This window comes from Staurois parvus, unplaced genomic scaffold (assembly GCF_062004578.1).
Source record: "Staurois parvus isolate SC_StPar_1 unplaced genomic scaffold, SC_StPar_1.0 ptg001402l, whole genome shotgun sequence".
Lineage (NCBI taxonomy): Eukaryota > Metazoa > Chordata > Amphibia > Anura > Ranidae > Staurois > Staurois parvus.
Window position 1 is genome coordinate 48,952 of NW_028319198.1, and position 20,928 is coordinate 69,879.

Here is a 20,928-nt window from a genome sequence, read left to right on the forward strand (position 1 = left end):
CTCCCTGAACCCTCCCGAGGGCTCGGCCCCCAGCTCGGGTGAAAGGGATGCTGCTAACACTGTTAATTGACAATCACCGAGGCTCCGGAGTCCAACATAGAAGATGAGGACTCTATTTGTGACCTCACAGAGTGCAGTGAGAGTTGCCTCCCAGTACAGTCTAACTGCAGCCAGCTCTCTGCAAAGTATTCTATGTTGTTTGAAATATTTTTCATTGGGGGAGCAGACGCTTCTTTCTGAAGCTCCGGCACCCTGATCCTCCATCCGTTGCCATCCGGGATACGGAGGCTGCCCACAGCGGATCCCCGGCTGCCCAGACTCCATCTGACATCTGAGGAGGGGTGTCGAGTCGCTCTGCCCCTTCCCTGAGCATCTGGGGCGCGGGGCGGATTGAGGCCTACCGCGGCGTGTGAAGCCGCGGTGTTTCCTAGATACGCGGCTGGAGCGGATCGCCGTCGCGGCCGGACCGCCGCTCTATCGCCTTGCCTGCCAACCCCTGGAGTCCCCTGGAGTCAGGTCAGCTATTGGGGCAGGTTGGGTGGGCTCCTAGGGTCCTCCTGGTGGCCTGGTGGACTATACTGTGTCCCTACAAGATCCCAGCAGGATACTGGAGGTCTGACCTGCTACAAGAACGGTGCTGGCTGGGAGAAGGCATCCTCCTGCATAGTCCCCTTCCCCAGTGGATAAATCAGGGGTGTCTGGGATATCTTCTGGCAATCTCTACACAGTCTGCATACCTGGCCTATATATCATAATCATCTATATTTTACTGACTGTAACATTATGTTGAACCTTCTGTGAATACCTCCCCGGTGGGGGACACGTACACGAACCAAGGGGGAAAATGTCAGAGTGACCTCCTTGGGCCGTGCCACCGCAACATTCTTCTCAGCCGTTGGGCTTCTACACCCTAACATTACACTTCAATAGTCTGGGGGTGACTTGGAAATCTGTGGATCGCTTTCGGAAATGCACCGCACTCCCCGCACTAAACTTAAACACCGGGCCAAACAGCAATCCCCTTTACAGGGCCACATTGCCAAGTTGATACCTAGCCCGCCTGAGCCTAATGATAACACCCAACTTCCAGGGGACCCTGAGTCTGATGGCGATAGTCAGCGGCAATTTCCGTTGGGGATGGTTGATCCTCTTGAACATCATCCCGAAGCCTTACTACACAAATTTTGTGCTATAGTGCGAGAGGAGATTACTGTTGCCTCACGTAAATTATCTTCTGATCTGGCGAGAGGCCTAAAAGAGCTGGGTCTCCGCGCCCACCAATTGGAACAACGCATGGATCTGGCAACTACAGTCCTGGAGGGTCATGAACAAGAAGTGGAGGATCTACATGCTGAGCTGGATACTCTGAAAGATAAGTTGGAGGATGCTGAGAATAGAGCTCGCAGGGATAATCTCCGCATCCGTGGAGTCCCGGAGGCAATCACCGATTTGCAGGACACTGCAACTGCCCTTTTCCAAGAGCTGGCCCCTGAGATTCCTCTGGAACGTCTGGAGTTTGATTGTATCCATAGAGCTCTAGCACCTAAGCCCACGGAGGGTCCTCCCAGAGACATTATTATTAAATTTCACTTCTATCGCACTAAGGAACGTCTACTGCAGGCAGCTCGGAATCGTTCGGCTTTGGAGTTTCAAGGTCATTCTGTCCATCTGTTCGCGGATCTGTCCCCAGTCACGATTGCCAAACGTCGCACCCTGAGACCTTGTCTTCGGATTCTTCAGTCAGCTGATATCAAGTACAGATTGGGCTTCCCTTTCAAGCTTTCATTTTCCTTTCAAGGTCGTCAATTTCAAGCCTCTACGCCAGCGGATCTCCGGCGTCACTTTCGGGAGCTCAACTTGGAGTTGCCACAATCCCAGAATGAGGAGACTTTACTACCTACGCGTCATCAAAATTCCCAGTCTTTGCGTAAATCTCCTCCTAGTCAAAGCGGTTCACAGGCTCTTGGATGCCTACAGGCCCAGCGCTTTCAGGAAATCTCTGCGACCTGATGTTTAGAAGCTGGCCGCCAGTATGTAGCTTAGTCCCATGTGGTTTTTTTCTTCGCCGCCACTTTCTGGACTTGAATTTAGATTTGTTCAGGGATTTCATATTTCCGTGTGTCATATCTCTTCCAATCAAGAGTGGATGTTACTTTTCTCTGCATTGATTGGTTGAGATCTTTATTGTCCTGCGAGTTTTGGATTGCCTATTCACAGGTGTATTAGCCTTAGTTGTATGTATAATGTTTATATATTTTATATCAATGCCGAGTTGTTCCAGTGGATGGTCGTGTCCCCCTCCGAGCTGGCTAGCGGTCTGGTCTTCTGTCCCGCCCACTACCTAGCCTTTATGTGGGTGTTTTACCCACAGGTGATTACTATATTGTTTGAATCAATCTCTATGATTTACAGATATCTTGCTTGTATATTAGAGGTCTTCTTGTCCTCTCCTTTCTTCTTAGTTTCTTTCTCCTTTTGTCATGTATGTTTTGTGTTTTTGCAAATCTTTGTTTCCAGGGCTCCCGGGGATCGTGGTGGATTTTATCTTCCTTCCTTTTAGATTTCCATGTCGTTGCACTGGTTATCGCTGAATGTCCAGGGGATGAACTCTCCACAGAAACGGGTAAAGATATTTAAGTTTCTCCGGGCTCGCAAAGTTGACATTGCTTGTTTGCAAGAAACCCAATTCTCCACTACTTCTGCCCCAAAATATTTTGATGCACGTTACCCTCAGATATTTCAAGCTACTGGTCCTACTAAACAGAGAGGTGTATTGGTTGCCTTCCATAGTAAAACTCCATTTGTCTGTGTGAAGCGTATTGCTGATCCCAATGGCAGATACCTTCTGCTCCAGAAATTCTGAAGGACCCTCTGCACACTGGTATATACCCTTTCAAGCAAACTATGCAACAAATAGGGATATTTGGTTCACACATATTGCAATACATGTTTAAGCTGGCCAACTGCGTCAAAGTAATCCATCTATGGCCAGTCCTACTCTGCCCTGCCTACGCAAGTGCTACTGTGGACACAATGCTAACATAGGGGATATACCAGTGTGCAGAGGGTCCTTCAGAATTTCTAGAGTTAATGTGGTTACACCCCTTTGGCACCTGATGGATAAATGCATGCACTAGCTGTATGGATTTGAGCACAGGGATCTCTTGTTTGACCTTCTGCTCCAGGGCACGATCCATGGAATAGATGTTACCATGTTGTCTTATTACGCTCCTAATGTCAACCCTGGACCTTTTCTGTCACATTTAGGTTCTCTCCTGGCCACACATCAAAGGGGTACGCTTCTGATGGCGGGGGATTCAAATTTAGTATTAAACCCTGCACTAGATAAATATCCGACAGAACGCTCTGACCCTTCCACTTCAGCAAAGTCCTTTGTACGGACGTTAACTACCCTTGATCTGGTAGATTTATGGCGTGAATTTCATCCTCAGGGGAAAGACTACACTTATTATTCACACCCTCACCATACTCATTCTAGAATTGATCATGCCTTCGTTTCACGTAAACATCTCCCTCTGGTTCGTTCTATCTCTATCCTAACGGTCCCATGGTCAGACCATGAGCCTATTTTGGTAGTCTGTCAATCTCTCCTATGCAGGCCGACCTTTTCTTCATGGATAATGAATGATTCCTTGCTTTCGCTGAAGGAGATTCAGACGGAGTTGCATCGTAAGTCTCAGGAATATTTTCAATTAAACTCAGGTTCTGTCTCTTCTTCAGTAACATTATGGGAAGCATACAAGGCAGTTCTTAGGGGACATATTATCCATATAGCTTCAAGGCGAAAGAAGGAAAGACAGCTTAAGCAATGTCAGTTAGAATCGAAGTTAACTTCCGCGTCAGCCCAGTTTAAACAGTCACCTTCCCCGTCAAATCGTAGACTATTGGATCAGGCTCGCTTAGAATTGGATTTGTGTTTAACAGATGAGGCTGAGCGCTCCTTACGTTGGACTCGCCAGAAGTGGTATAGCAAAGCTAACAAATCAGACTCTATGATGGCCCGTAGATTGCGTTCTTTTGCGCAACACCCCAAACCGATATCTTTACGTACTCGTCACAATATCCTTACGAGCAACCCAGTAATGGTTTTGGAGGAGTTCCGGCACAGACTAGCTAAACTTTACTCTGATCCCACCCGGGCTGACCCTCAGTCTGTTTCTGACTTTTTATCTAGCTTGTCATTACCTACTTTAACGTCGGCCCATAAGGATCTGATGGATCGAAATATTCAAGTATCTGAGGTTTTGCAATGTATAGCAGAACTGAAAACAGGCAAACGCCCAGGTCCTGATGGATACACGGCACTATATTATAAGAAATTGGCAGATGTGCTCGCTCCCCACCTTGCCGCTATGTTTAATGCGGTGAAGGGAGGTTCGAATTTTTCCCCGGACTCTTTAACTGCTAATGTGGTTATGATTAGAGATGAGCGAATTATTCAAAAATTTGATTTGACTGATTCGGCGAATTCGTGGAAAAAATTTGATTAGAGTCGAATATATTCGCTGCGAATTTAACTTATAAAAGGGTGTTTCTAGGCTTCAGAGAGCCTTTATATTAGTGCAGAACACTGTACCTTTAATTTAAATGCCCTTGGAGTCTGCTGGGGAAGAGAAATAATACTGTCAGTCAGTATGACATGCAGATGAGTGCCGTCGATCTTAGAATCACCGCACACTTCACTCATTTGGGCAGTCACGGGGCCAAAACCAGAGTGTGGAGCCACAGTGTGGCAGAGGAGGCAGCAGCAATGGGAGGCCATACAGCACCCTATGACAAAATGGAACCCACCAGCAGTGTGAGGAGACCTGAAAGTGGCATATGGCAGAGTGTGGCGATGGAGACAGCAGCAATGGGAGGCCGTACAGGGACCCATGACACACTGTGGACCTGGCAGCAGCATGAGGAGGCGGTACAGGGGCCCATGGCAGATTACGGGCCTGGCAGCAGCAATGGGAGGCCCGTAATCTGCCAGCACCCTATGACAAAATGGAACCCACCAGCAGTGTGAGGAGACCTGAAAGTGGCACATGGCAGAGTGTGGCGATGGAGACAGCAGCAATGGGAGGCCGTACAGGGACCCATGACACACTCTGGACCTGGCAGCAGCATGAGGAGGCGGTACAGGGGCCCATGGCAGATTACGGGCCTGGCAGCAGCAATGGGAGGCCCGTAATCTGCCAGCACCCTATGACAAAATGGAACCCACCAGCAGTGTGAGGAGACCTGAAAGTGGCACATGGCAGAGTGTGGCGATGGAGACAGAAGCAATGGGAGGCCGTACAGGGACCCATGAGACACTCTGGACCTGGCAGCAGCATGAGGAGGCGGTACAGGGGCCCATGACAGATTACGGGCCTGGCAGCAGCATGAGGAGTCGGTACGGGGGCCCATGGCAGTTTACGGGCCTGGTAGCAGCAATGGGAGGCCCGTAATCTGCCAGCACCCTATGACAAAATGGAACCCTGGGCTGGGGCAGGCAGAACCGCCGTATCTTTATCACGGTTTTCCCAGGCCACCGAATGGCGACGCTGCATATGCTGACGCAACGCTGTAGTCCCAACATGGGCCCGCTGGCCACGCTTGACTTTCTGGCCACATAGTCGACATACGGCTACGTTTACTTCCTCGGGCGGCTTGACGAAAAATTGCCACACCGCCGAGTAGGAAACTTTGCCCCCGCTACTCCTCACTGGCTGACTGCTACTTCCTCCGTGCACACCGGCACCACTACTGGCCGTGGTGGTAGGCTGCAGTGGAGCTGGTGCTCTACTCCGTGGCCGTTTGCCTCCACTGACACTTCTGCGACCCTGCTGCCTCCTGGCAGCAGCAATGGGAGGCCGTACAGGGACCCATGACACACTCTGGACCTGGCAGCAGCATGAGGAGGCGGTACAGGGGCCCATGACAGATTACGGGCCTGGCAGCAGCATGAGGAGGCGGTACGGGGGCCCATGGCAGATTAGGGGCCTGGCAGCATCAATGGGAGGCCGTACAGGGACCCATGACACACTCTGGACCTGGCAGCAGCATGAGGAGGCGGTACAGGGGCCCATGACAGATTACGGGCCTGGCAGCAGCATGAGGAGTCGGTACGGGAGCCCATGGCAGATTACGGGCCTGGCAGCAGAAATGGGAGGCCGTACAGGGACCCATGACACACTCTGGACCTGGCAGCAGCATGAGGAGTCGGTAAGGGGGCCCATGGCAGATTACGGGCCTGGCAGCAGCAATGGGAGGCCGTACAGGGACCCATGACACACTCTGGACCTGGCAGCAGCATGAGGAGGCGGTACGGGGGCCCATGACAGATTATGGGCCTGGCAGCAGCAATGGGAGGCCGTACAGGGACCCATGACACACTCTGGACCTGGCAGCTGCATGAGGAGTCGGTACGGGGGCCCATGGCAGATTACGGACCTGGCAGCAGCAATGGGAGGCCGTACAGGGACCCATGACACACTCTGGACCTGGCAGCAGCATGAGGAGTCGGTACGGGGGCCCATGGCAGATTACGGGCCTGGCAGCAGCATGAGGAGTCGGTACGGGGGCCCATGGCAGATTACGGGCCTGGCAGTAGCAATGGGAGGCTGTACAGGGACCCATGACACACTCTGGACCTGGCAGCAGCATGAGGAGGCGGTACAGGGGCCCATGACAGATTACGGGCCTGGCAGCAGCATGAGGAGTCGGTACGGGGGCCCATGACAGATTACGGGCCTGGCAGCAGCATGAGGAGGTGGTACGGGGGCCCATGGCAGATTAGGGGCCTGGCAGCAGCAATGGGAGGCCATACAGCACCCTATGACAAAATGGAATCCACCAGCAGTGTGAGGAGACCTGAAAGTGGCACATGGCAGAGTGTGGCGATGGAGACAGCAGCAATGGGAGGCTGTACAGGGACCTATGACACACTCTGGACCTGGCAGCATCATGAGGAGGCGGTACAGGGGCCCATGACAGATTACGGGCCTGGCAGCAGCATGAGGAGGCGGTACGGGGGCCCATGACAGATTACGGGCCTGGCAGCAGCAATGGGAGGCCGTACAGGGAACCATGACACACTCTGGACCTGGCAGCAGCATGAGGAGGCGGTACAGGGGCCCATGACAGATTACGGGCCTGGCAGCAGCATGAGGAGGCGGTACAGGGGCCCATGACAGATTACGGGCCTGGCAGCAGCATGAGGAGGCGGTACGGGGGCCCATGGCAGATTAGGGGCCTGGCAGCAGCAATGGGAGGCCATACAGCACCCTATGACAAAATGGAACCCACCAGCAGTGTGAGGAGACCTGAAAGTGGCACATGGCAGAGTGTGGCGATGGAGACAGCAGCAATGGGAGGCCGTACAGGGACCCATGACACACTCTGGACCTGGCAGCAGCATGAGGAGGCGGTACAGGGGCCCATGACAGATTACGGGCCTGGCAGCAGCATGAGGAGTCGGTACGGGGGCCCATGGCAGATTACGGGCCTGGCAGCAGCAATGGGAGGCCCGTAATCTGCCAGCACCCTATGACAAAATGGAACCCACCAGCAGTGTGAGGAGACCTGAAAGTGGCACATGGCAGAGTGTGGCGATGGAGACAGCAGCAATGGGAGGCGGTACAGGGACCCATGACACACTCTGGACCTGGCAGCAGCATGAGGAGGCGGTACAGGGACCCATGACACACTCTGGACCTGGCAGCAGCATGAGGAGGCGGTACAGGGGCCCATGGCAGATTACGGGCCTGGCAGCAGCAATGGGAGGCCCGTAATCTGCCAGCACCCTATGACAAAATGGAACCCACCAGCAGTGTGAGGAGACCTGAAAGTGGCACATGGCAGAGTCTGGCGATGGAGACAGCAGCAATGGGAGGCGGTACAGGGACCCATGACACACTCTGGACCTGGCAGCAGCATGAGGAGGCGGTACAGGGACCCATGACACACTCTGGACCTGGCAGCAGCATGAGGAGGTGGTACAGGGGCCCATGACAGATTACGGGCCTGGCAGCAGCATGAGGAGGCGGTACGGGGGCCCATGGCAGATTACGGGCCTGGCAGCAGAAATGGGAGGCCCGTAATCTGCCAGCACCCTATGACAAAATGGAACCCAGCAGCAGTGTGAGGAGACCTGAAAGTGGCACATGGCAGAGTGTGGCGATGGAGACAGCAGCAATGGGAGGCCGTACAGGGGCCCATGACACACTGTGGACCTGGCAGCAGCATGAGGAGGCAGTACAGGGGCCCATGGCAGATTACGGGCCTGGCAGCAGCAATGGGAGGCCCGTAATCTGCCGGCACCCTATGACAAAATGGAACCCACCAGCAGTGTGAGGAGACCTGAAAGTGGCACATGACAGAGTGTGGCGATGGAGACAGCAGCAATGGGAGGCCGTACAGGGACCCATGACACACTGTGGACCTGGCAGCAGCATGAGGAGGCGGTACAGGGGCCCATGGCAGATTACGGGCCTGGCAGCAGCAATGGGAGGCCAGTAATCTGCCAGCACCCTATGACAAAATGGAACCCACCAGCAGTGTGAGGAGACCTGAAAGTGGCACATGTTTGGGGCATGATTCATGGCGGATTTAGTCAGTTGTGTCAGGAACTGGTGGTTTTAAATCCAGACTAATCCACGCCTGATTCATTTTCACAAACGTGAGTCTCTCCACACTTTGGGTGGACAGTCGTGTCCTCCGCGGAGTTACAATACCTCCTGCCGCACTAAACACGCGCTCCGATGCCACGCTACTGGCCGGGCATGACAGCCTTTCAAGGGAAAATTCAGCTAGTTGGGGCCAAAGATCAAGTTTCGTTGCCCAGTAGTCAAGGGTATTGTCTACCTCGGTTGGCAGGGTGCTGTCCAAGTAGGCCCAAGTCTGTTGTTTGAGGTCCTGCTCCAGGTCCACCTGATGCTGCTGCTGCTGCGGCTGGTTAGTAGTTTCCTCACTGCGCTGGTGAAGAAAGCTACTCATCATCGACTGCAGACTGAGGCAGCCGCTGCTGGTGGAGCTGCCACTGCTCCTACCACCCCACCCCTCCCCTGCTGCCATGGCAGCGGAACGCGAGCGCACAGGGCCCACAGTGTCTGAGGATGGACGTTGGCGCAGAAAGGCAGAGACCAACTGACTACATAGGTGGTTTTTATAGTACGTTATTTTGGCCTCCCTCTCAGCAGGTGTGAAAAAGGCCACCATTTTTGAACGGTAGCGAGGGTCCAACAAGGTGGACAGCCAAAAGTCATCCCTCTGTCTGATGGTTATTATTCGGCTGTTGCTACGCAAGCAAACGAGCATGCTATGGGCCATTTGTGCCAAGGAATGCGAGGGACTCCCTGCCTCCATCTCCACAGCATACTGCCACGGTGCGTCTGGGTCCTCTGTCTCCTCCTCCTCCTCTACCAGATGCTCCTGCTCCTCCACTCTTGTCCGCTGAGTGGAAAAACCACCCATTTCACTCAATAATTCCTGAGCACCAATGTCCTCCTCTACCTCCTCCTCTTCTTCCTGTCCTGCCCCCACAGGGGTCATGTGGCGTTGAGATCTGTGCGCCACGTCTACCGCACCCTAACCAGCCATTGTTAACAGTATTTGTTCCAGGACGTGCAACAGAGGAATGACGTCGTTCATCCCATAGTCCTGCCGACTCACGAATAGCGTGGCCTCCTCAAAGGGCCTGAGCTAGCTGCAGGTGTCACGCATGAGCTGCCAATGGCTGACATCGACGTTACACAGGGGAGTACCTTTATCCGCTTGTAACATCAGGAAATCGGTGATGGCCTTTCGCTGTTCGTAAAGGCGGTCTAACATATGTAGGGTTGAATTCCACCTTGTTGCAACGTCACAGCATGAGGAGTCGGTACGGGGGCCCATGGCAGATTACGGGCCTGGCAGCAGCAATGGGAGTCCCGTAATCTGCCAGCACCCTATGACAAAATGGAACCCACCAGCAGTGTGAGGAGACCTGAAAGTGGCACATGGCAGAGTGTGGCGATGGAGACAGCAGCAATGGGAGGCCGTACTGGGACCCATGACACACTCTGGACCTGGCAGCAGCATGAGGAGGCGGTACAGGGGCCCATGGCAGGTTACGGGCCTGGCAGCAGCAATGGGAGGCCCGTAATCTGCCAGCACCCTTTGACAAAATGGAACCCACCAGCAGTGGAGCTGGTGCTCTACTCCGTGGCCGTTTGCCTCCACTGACACTGCTGCGACCCTGCTGCCTCCTGGGCAACCCACCGACTGTTTTGCTCCCAAGCTGGCACCCTCTTCTCCTGATGATGCGGAAGCAATAGCCTGATGACGACGAGGCTGCCAAGTGCGATCAGCCTCATCATCATCAATTAGGGTCTCCGCCTCACTACTAGCCCCCTCGGCTGCGTGTGGGTCAGGAGACAGACCTGTCTCTAGACCAGCTACCGAGCCACTCTCCTCGCCAGTACTTCTTCGCCTGGCTGCTGAAGAGGCGGATGTCTCCCCCCGTTCCTGACCGCCCTCTGTTAGCTCTTCCTCACTGTACAGTGGGGCTGAGCCCACAGCATGCGATACTTCGCTTGGTGAGGGAACACCAAAGGACAGGGGCAGGTAGAGGACACGTGATTTCAGTGGGCTTGCTCCCGGGCCATGCCAACTAATGGTTGTGTCTGGCGTACCCACCGAACGTTGGCTGTAGGTGTCAGAGGTGACCTGGGAAGAGGAAGACGACCGAGCCAACCAATCGATGACGGCAGGGTTGTCGGTGGAGACACGACCGCTGGATGACACCGGGAGCACTGGCCTCTGGCTGCGACTAGTGCTGCCTCGACCCCTTCCTCTGCTGCCACGTCTGCTCGCTCCTGAAACATTGCCTCCTCTGCCACTCCTCTGCGTGTTGTCTGACATATTCTTTAATTCAACGATTCTGTGTCCCTGAGTAACGATTCTGTGTCCCTGAGTAACAGTTCTGTGTCCCTGAGTAACAATTTTGTGTCCCTGAGTAACAATTCTGTGTCCCTCAGTAACAATTCTGTGTCCCTGAGTAACAATTCTGTGTCCCTCAGTAACAATTCTGTGTCCCTGAGTAACAATTCTGCGTCTGTCCCTGAGTAACAATTCTGTGTCCCTGAGTAACAGTTCTGTGTCCCTGAGTAACAATTCTGTGTCCCTGAGTAACAGTTCTGTGTCCCTGAGTAACAGTTCTGTGTCCCTGAGTAACAATTCTGTGTCCCTGAGTAACAATTCTGTGTCCCTCAGTAACAATTCTGTGTCCCTCAGTAACAATTCTGTGTCTGTCCCTGAGTAACAATTCTGTGTCCCTGAGTAACAGTTCTGTGTCCCTGAGTAACAATTCTGTGTCCCTGAGTAACAGTTCTGTGTTCCTGAGTAACAATTCTGTGTTCCTGAGTAACAATTCTGTGTCCCTGAGTAACAATTCTGTGTCCCTCAGTAACAATTCTGTGTCCCTCAGTAACAATTCTGTGTCTGTCCCTGAGTAACAATTCTGTGTCCCTCAGTAACAATTCTGTGTCCCTCAGTAACAATTCTGTGTCCCTCAGTAACAATTCAGTGTCTGTCCTGAGTAACAATTCTGTGTCCCTGAGTAACAGTTCTGTGTCCCTGAGTAACAATTCTGTGTCCCTGAGTAACAATTCTGTGTCCCTCAGTAACAATTCTGTGTCCCTCAGTAACAATTCTGTGTCTGTCCCTGAGTAACAATTCTGTGTCCCTGAGTAACAGTTCTGTGTCCCTGAGTAACAATTCTGTGTCCCTGAGTAACAGTTCTGTGTCCCTGAGTAATAATTCTGTGTCCCTGAGTAACAATTCTGTGTCCCTCAGTAACAATTCTGTGTCCCTCAGTAACAATTCTGTGTCCCTCAGTAACAATTCTGTGTCTGTCCCTCAGTAACAATTCTGTGTCTGTCCCTCAGTAACAATTCTGTGTCCCTCAGTAACAATTCTGTGTCCCTCAGTAACAATTCTGTGTCCCTCATTAACAATTCTGTGTCTGTCCCTGAGTAACAGTTCTGTGTCCCTGAGTAACAGTTCTGTGTCCCTGAGTAACAGTTCTGTGTCCCTGAGTAACAGTTCTGTGTCCCTCAGTAACAATTCTGTGTCTGTCTCTGAGTAACAATTCTGTGTCCCTCAGTAACAATTCTGTGTCCCTCAGTAACAATTCTGTGTCTTTCCCTGAGTAACAATTCTGTGTCCCTGAGTAACAGTTCTGTGTCCCTGAGTAACAGTTCTGTGTCCCTGAGTAACAATTCTGTGTCCCTGAGTAACAGTTCTGTGTCCCTGAGTAACAGTTCTGTGTCCCTGAGTAACAATTCTGTGTCCCTCAGTAACAATTCTGTGTCCCTCAGTAACAATTCTGTGTCCCTCAGTAACAATTCTGTGTCTTTCCCTGAGTAACAATTCTGTGTTCCTGAGTAACAGTTCTGTGTCCCTGAGTAACAATTCTGTGTCCCTGAGTAACAGTTCTGTGTCCCTGAGTAACAGTTCTGTGTCCCTGAGTAACAATTCTGTGTCCCTCAGTAACAATTCTGTGTCCCTCAGTAACAATTCTGTGTCTGTCCCTGAGTAACAATTCTGTGTCCCTGAGTAACAGTTCTGTGTCCCTGAGTAACAGTTCTGTGTCCCTGAGTAACAATTCTGTGTCCCTGAGTAACAATTCTGTGTCTGTCCCTGAGTAACAGTTCTGTGTCCCTGAGTAACGATTCTGTGTCCCTAAAGTATCTGTGGTCCTAACTCTGTCCCTAATACAGAGAGGTCTGTCTCTCTTGAATGACCGGAGGCAAATGGAGAATTGTAAGATGGCCGCAATTTATAGCTCCATCATTACACAGTGCTGGCTGGCTGGCTGCTGATTGGCTAATGCGATCACATGTCATGAATGAATGCATTATGGGTCAGCGCGCCTTGTCTGCGCGCCTTCCCAGAGATTCCCGCTCCGTCGCCACACATGTCGCCGCCATTTTTGGAAAAATTTTGATTCGCGCATCCGAAGTCTGCTAATTTTCGGATTCGGCGTGAATCGAATTTTTCCTAATATTCGAAACGAATTCTACTTCGCCAAGTTCGATTCGCTCATCTCTAGTTATGATTCCTAAACCGGATCGAGATCACTCTTCCTGGGCTAATTATAGGCCTATCTCTCTTATCAATATCGATATGAAGATTATTACTAAGATTTTGGCTACTCGATTGAATTCCTTTCTTTCTCGTCTGAATAAAAAGGATCAGGTGGGATTTGTTCCCCATAGGCAGGCTATCAGACGTATTTTATAATTGCAACATTTGGCCCATACTCGTAAAATCGATATGATGCTCTTATCCTTAGATATCAACAAGGCTTTTGACACTTTATCCTGGCCGTATCTCCTGTCGGTCCTCCATCGTTTTGGCTTCGGCCCTTCCTTCTTACGATGGATCTCTTCGCTATATACATCCCCTCAAGCGAAGCTTAGATACTACGGATTTGAGTCTTCTATGTTCTCGGTTGCTAGAGGTACTAGACAGGGCTGCCCGCTTTCCCCTTTACTTTTTATCTTAGCCCTGGAACCGTTGGCTGAAGCAATCCGTATACATCCTGATATTAAGGGAATTGATGTGGCAGGCTCCCAACATAAATTATCGTTGTTTGCGGATGACATATTATTGTCAATCTCGAATCCGGGGGTCACTTTGCCTAATTTGCTAGCAGTTCTCGATTCCTTTGCCACCCTCTCAGGTTTACATGTCAATCCAGCTAAATCAAGAGCTATGTCAGTTACCCTCCCACCACCACTTTTGACTACTTTGAAGCAAACGTTCCCCTTCCAATGGCTTTCGGCCTTACCATATCTAGGAATTAAGCTCACCCCGACATATGATGGACTGTATCAGGCTAACTTTCCCACTGTTTTTCATGAGTTGACTGAGCTCTTGTCCTCTTGGTCTCATTTCCCGCTATCATGGTTCGGCAGAATTAATGCAATCCGTATGACCTATCTTCCTAAATTACTATACCTATTTCGTGTTCTGCCAGTTTCAGTACCTTCGCATATATTGCGTATACATCAGCGAAAACTTTTGTCCTTTATTTGGGGCTCCTCTTGACCTAGAATTAGCAAGCATATTTTATTTGCGCGGCGGAATGCGGGCGGGTTATCTGTTTCTAATCTTCAGTCCTACTATGTGGCGGCTAACATTGCCCCTTTAGCTCATATTCATGCTTCTCACCATTTCCCCCTGTGGGCTGTAGTAGATATGATGGACACTCACCCGATACTGCTCTCCTCCTTGCCCTGGCTCCCTAATTCTCAGCGTCCATCTAACCTTAGCCCAACGCTGACACTTTCGCTTCGTCTCTGGGATCCTGTAAAATATTCCGCTGCCCTTATCTCTCCTCATTTGCCTCTGATACGTCTATTGCATAACCCATTATTCCCTCCGGGTAAGGATAACCCTAGACAGTTTGTCTGGTGGCAGACACATGGTTTTTATGATGTTCATTCACTCCTATCCCCCACTAGAATAATTACCTTTGACACTTTGCATTCTTCTTATAACATTCCCCTCCGAGAACATTTTGGTTATCTTCAACTTCGTCACTTTATTCATACTCTAATACATACGCATCCAGGACCTTACCGTTTATCCCCTTTTGAAAGCCAGTGTAGACATAGACCTCATGCTCCAGGTCTGATCTCCCTGATTTATTCTTCCATTATGTCTTCTAGAACCCCTCCGGTTCGTTCCTACCATCTGCGTTGGCAGTCGGAATTAGGGGGAACCCTGGATCAACAAGACTGGCAGCTCATGACCCAAATATTATCTAAGTGTTCCAGGAATGTCATTATTCTTGAGAATGCCTACAAAATTCTATACCGAAGGTATTATACGCCTGCCCGTCTAGCTAGTTTTATTCCTACCTATTCCCTGGTTTGTTTTTGGGGATGTCAACAATTAGGTACCATGGCACACATCTGGTGGACTTGTCCTAAGGTAAGCAGGTTGTGGATTAGGGTATATGCCCTCCTCCGCACTATTCTTCATACAGACATTAAGCATAATCCATATGAAGCGCTTCTATTTAAACCACTTGAGGGCCTTCTCCGCTCTGAACGGCAGCTGGCATCACATTTATTTATGGCAACTAAATTGGCGATTGCGAAGGCTTGGAAGACTCCTGTCCTTAGCTTTGAGGCTGTCAAAAATCGGATAAACTTCATAATGGTCAATGAAAAACTGACGGCCATATTGTTGGATACCCATACAAAATTTCTGCAGATATGGCGTCCCTGGCTGGATATAGCTCAGCCCTCGAGATTCGACCAGTCCCTTCTATCGATATGAGGATGGATTCTGCTGTGGTCCCCCCGGAGCCCCTCCCTTTCCCTTTTTTTTCTTTAGAATTATCCCAATGGATAAAAGTAGGGATAAATAACATAGCTGACCTCTATACAAACCAAACTCTATATTCTTTCCAAAACCTCCAAACCAAATACAATCTTCCTACCACTGAGTACTTTACCTATCTAAGAATCGTCCACTGCCTACAAACAACAATTATACCTCACTCCACAAAGATCCCAATCACTGCCTATCAATTTTTCACCAAACCACAATACCAAGGTAAAGGTATCTCCACTTTCTACACGTACCTTACAAACCTACAATTTACCTTACAATCAACTTCAACCAATTGGGAAAAGATCCTCTCGGAACAAATTAAAACACATTCGTGGGGAAAAAGCCTTTAGTATTACCCATAAATCCACTCGATGCAGCTCTCATTGGGAATCGTACTTAAAAATCCTTCACCAATGGTACCTAACCCCTATCAAACTCTCTATTTACTCCCCAAAACACTCCTCTTCCTGCTGGCGACAATGCGGTGAAGTAGGCTCAACAGTACACATCCTATGGTCTTGCAAATCAATTAGATCCTTCTGGAATAGTGTCTTCCAATTAATCTCTGAAATATCTGAAATCTTGATAACCCCAAATCCCTCCCTGGCACTCCTACACATTGGAATTGAAAAATGTCCTATTAACTCTCGTACTATTATTACCCACATACTCCTCGCAGCCAAAGTAAACATCACCAGATTATAGAACACCACCAACGCTCCCTCCCTCACATCACTGGTGACAGATCTTAATTCCCAATGTGAAATGGAAAAGAGATCTGCATTCAACAATTTCTCTCAACACAAATTCAAACCCCAATGGGCTCGATGGCTACAAAGCTCAAACTGATAACTTTCAATCTTGATAACCTAATCACACACAAAACTATCTACCAAACCTAGACTGGTACCTCCTCTTTCACCCAGTTATAGCTACCCCCCTCCCCTCCCCCTTTCCCCCCTGTTTAATATCCCCTCAACATCCCTAGCACCTCACCAAGGTTCAACATACTCTCAAGAATACCTGATGATACCTTTTCACAGACCATTACCACCCCCAGCCATCGGGTGGGGTAAAATATTCAATGTCACACTGTATTACAATACTTTATTGATGAACCGTATACCCTTACCCTGTTATGTCTCTAAAACCTTCAATAAAAATATTGAAACATAAAAAAATAAAAATCTATCAAGCGCTATCACGTATGAGTGGAAACAGAAGATGACTCCGATGTTATGTCTAAGGAATCTTCATAAACACGAACGAAAAATCCAAATGTTAAAAGTAGATTGGCCCAATGAGATAATGAAACCAGAATGATGCAAATTATATTTTATGTATCACTATTTATGTATATAGGTCATGTAATAAATTATATTATTCTCATTGCTCTTTATTGTTGTGTATATCGCTCGTTCTGGCAGGAAGGGCGTGGCTACAAGGCCACACACACACTGCATCACTTCCACTTGTATGGAAGACGTCAACACTATGTATTGCCAGACAAACTTTTTATTAGATTGGTTAATGTGGGCCACGATTTTGACTAACGAACGAAAGCCTCTTGGTCGTCTGATGACCGATTGGTCGATTTTCTAATCGTGTTTTCCCACCTTAAGTGCGGTATTTATCATTTGGAATCTATTGCTGTGAACCTCCATCATGCATTCAAAGGAGCTGTCCATGCAGGTGAAACAGGCCATTGTAAGGCTTCAAAAACTAAAACAATCCACCAGAGAGATCGCAGCAACATTTGGAGCGGCCAAATCAACAGTTTGGTACATTCTGAGGAAAGAAGAACACACTGGTGAGCTCAGCAACATAAAAAGGCATGGAGGTCCACGGAAGTGTCAGCGATTGCTCCCTCGCTGTCATTCAGCTGTGAGCTGGTGCCGGATCCCTGTCAGCCGCAGCAGTGCATTTGAGGGAGTGTGCAGGTGCGTGCATGCGCACTAGCGTACACGTCACCGCAAGGCAGGCTATTTAAATCACCAACAGAGTTTAGCTTATTCCGTCTGGTCTATAACGTCCTGTACTCCATAACCTGATTCTGTTGCCTGTATCTGATCTGACCCTGACTAAGAAAGAACTCCGCCTGCACCGACCCCGGGCTTATCCCTGACTATCCGCTTGTCTGCTACCTTGTACCTGATCTGCCTGATTGATCCTGACCCTGATACCTACCTGCTGCTGCACCTACATTCCTGTACCCGCACCTGGCCTGCACCCTGGTTACCGCCATAACTATCCACTACCACACCTGCACTCCTGCATCCACACCTGGTCTGCATCCTGGTTGCCGACATACCTGCCTGCTGCCGCACCTACGCTCCTGCATCCACACCTGGTGTGTATCCTGGTTGCTGCCATACCTGCCTGCTGCTGCACCCACATTCCTGCATCCGCACCTGGTCTGCATCCGGATCTTCTGGGTCCTCACCTGCCTACCATCTTCTCCAGACCCACCCGACACTCGTGCCACTCCTGGGTCGGCATCCTCTGTCCTCACTATCAGGGGCTCCGAGCAAAAGTAGTAAGAGGACGCTTCCTCTCCACGTCAGGCTCCCCATCCAGACAACAGTTGTGGATGATCGCAGGATCCTCTCTTTGCAAAGAAAAACCTATTCACAACATCCAGACAAGTGAAGGACACTCTCCAGGAGGTGGACGTATCATTGTCAAAGTCTACAATCAAGAGAAGACTTCACAAGAGCAAATACAGAGAGTTCACCACAAGGTGCAAACCATTCATAGCCTGAAGAATAGAAAAGCCAAATTAGACTTTGCCAAAAAAACATCTAAAAAAGCCTGGAAAATTGGGGCCAATGGCTGTGTTTATGCAGCCACTGCATCCCAATAGACATGAATGGGACTGCCTGTATGTGGTTGCATGGAACACTTGTGCATCCCATGCATGGCCGGATCTAGGGAGGTTCTGGGGTGGGCAATGCCCCTCCAGATTTTAATTGTGCCCTGCCCCCCCCCCAAGCCAACCATATTCTGCCACAATACTATCACTATACTACCCTAATATGCCACTATGCTGCTCTAAATTGACACAATACCACCCTACTCTGATACTTTACCACCCTAGCCTGACTATACTAATCTCAGGGGAGGAGGAGCTCTACTGCCTGTGCCCAGGCTGTGCAAGGATGACAGCAGCGACCCCTGTCCTCTGCCCTGCCAGCAGTGACCCCTGTCCTCTGCCCTGCCAGCAGTGTCCCCTGTCCTCTGCCCAATCAGCAGTGACCCCTGTCCTATGCCCTGCCCGCAGTGACCCTGTCTTATGCCCTGCTAGCAGTGACCCTTGTCCTCTGCCCTGCCAACAGTGACCCCTTTCTTCTGCCCTGCCAGCAGTGACCTGTCTTCTGCCCTGCCAGCAGTGACCCCTGTCCTCTGCCCAGCCAGCAGTGACCCCTGTCTTCTGCCCAGCCAGCAGTGACCTCTGTCCTCTGCCCAGCCAGCAGTGACCCCTGTCCTCTGCCCAGCCAGCAGTGACCCCTGTCCTCTGCCCAGCCAGCAGTGACCCCTGTGTTCTGCCCTGCCAGCAGTGACCCCTGTCCTCTGCCCTGCCAGTAGTGACCCCTGTCCTCTGCCCTGCCAGAAGTGACCTCTGTCCTCTGCCCTGCCAGCTGTGACCTCTATCCTCTGCCCTGCCAGCAGTGACTCCTGTCCTCTGTCCTGCCAGCAGTGACCTCTGTCCTCTGCCCCTCCAGCAGTGACTCCTGTGCTCTGCCCTGCTGACCTCCCATCCTCTGCCCCACTGACATTTTTTACTGCACCCCCCACATCGGACAGGCTAAATCCGGCCCTGATCCCAGGCTGCCCTTCACTTGGGTGTAAGGATAGATACGTTTGTATGAATGAGGCCTAAATGCTGTGAAATGGATGTCTCTTCTTACATTTAGTTTCTATCACATTGTTCCTTCTAAACATGTAATGTTGCTCTACACACAGCAGTAGGTTTCCTGATTACTGATTATGCTCACCATAGTTCGGGCATGTAGGACTATCTCCTCCTTTGTCACATGTTAGCTGTAGCAAGGACCTGTCCGCGCCATATTCCCGGATAAAAAATGTGGGACTGAAAAAACACCAAAAATCTTGATGAAAATCTGCGTGGTGAAGGGTGTCCTGTTCTATGTGATGTCCATACTTCAAGTAAATGCGATGACGAAAGCGAGTGTGACTGATGTGCTTGGTAGACCAAGGTTTGACAACACCGTATACCTGGAACAAAGTACAACAGAAGAAGACGTTATGAAGCACATCCAAACTTAGTTGTGATAGACCCATCCGGGGCAGGGGCTTTTTCAGGGGACTAGGGGATAGCCTTCTACCCACTGATTATGGCCTATGGAGGAGACCGGGGACTTGGTCTGCTTCTCCCAGTCTGAGCATGGAGGAGACCAGGGAGCTGGTCTGCTTCTCCCAATCTGAGCATGAAGGAGACCAGGGAGTTGGTCTGCTTCTCCCAGTCTGAGCATGGAGGAGAATGGGGACTTGGTCTGCTTCTCCCGGTCTGAGCATGGAGGAGACCGGGAACTTGGTCTGCTTCTCCCAGTCTGAGCATGGAGGAGACCAGGGTGTTGGTCTGCTCCTCCCGGGCTGAGCATGGAGGAGACCGGGGACTTGGTCTGCTTCTCCTGGTCTGAGCATGGAAGAGACCAGGAACTTATTCTGCTTCTCCCGGTCTGAGCATGGAGACCGGGAACTTGGTCTGCTTCTCCCAGTCTGAGCATGGAGGAGACCGAGGACTTGGTCTGCTTCTCCCGGTCTGAGCATGGAAGAGAGCTCAGTTCAGCCTCTGATCCCATGGAGAGAGCAGATCATTCTCTAATGATGGACAACAACGTGATGAACGCTGAGAGCGAGGCTGGGATTAATTCTCTGAGAAAAGCCAATACAGCTTCCCTCCTGGAGGGGATGGAAAGGAGGAATATGAATCTTGTACAGGGTAATGGTCAGAGGAAATATGGGGCCCTCCTGCGGACTGGCTTGGAGAACCTCCTCCACTTGGGACAGAAATATTTATCTCCCTCATGGATGAAGTCCACTTTTTCAGACGTTGTACGAGTTTTGTCCTATGATGACTTTTCTAGCGGACAGATTATACAAGTGAAAGTCAAACACCTGAAGGACACCATGTATAATGTACGTTGTGCAGGGCTTAGTCAGCGGGTCCGGCACCTCCAACACTGAATGTATATAACGTCAAGGGGTACTGGGGTGGGCTGGAGGGTCTATTGTCAATGGGGGTGTGGATCCTATGTTGTTGGGGGTCTTATGTTGCTAGAGTGATCTACTTTTCTTTGGGGGAGGTCTGTTTTTTGATGGCTGCCTGAGGATCTTTTGATACTGGTGGGGTCTATTGTTGCTTTGATGGGTCTATTGTTGCTGGATATTTTGTAGCATAACATCTATTGTTGCTGTGGGGTCTTTTGTTGCTGGAAAAAGGAGGTATTTTTTTTTTTGCTGTGGATCTATTGTTGCTGTGGGGGAGTTTATTGTTGCTGGAGCAGGGGATATTTCATTGCTGGGGAT

The 20,928-nt window shown here is 50.4% G+C and overlaps 1 protein-coding gene across 1 annotated transcript in view; it reads right to left on the bottom strand.

Moving 5' to 3' along the window:
• LOC149436190 (uncharacterized) overlaps positions 1 to 20,201 on the bottom strand; it is a gene marked incomplete at its 3' end in the record, with an annotated part of 64,967 nt that extends 44,766 nt beyond the window's left edge. Inside the window, exons 1-2 of the mRNA XM_089661904.1 lie at positions 19,725 to 20,201; positions 19,374 to 19,614 (exon numbers count right to left, since the gene is read on the bottom strand). Coding sequence (XP_089518030.1) covers positions 19,374 to 19,614; positions 19,725 to 20,201 — 718 coding nt within the window. The remainder of the gene's footprint in view (positions 1 to 19,373; positions 19,615 to 19,724) is intronic.
• Between the last annotated feature and the right edge of the window lie 727 nt (positions 20,202 to 20,928).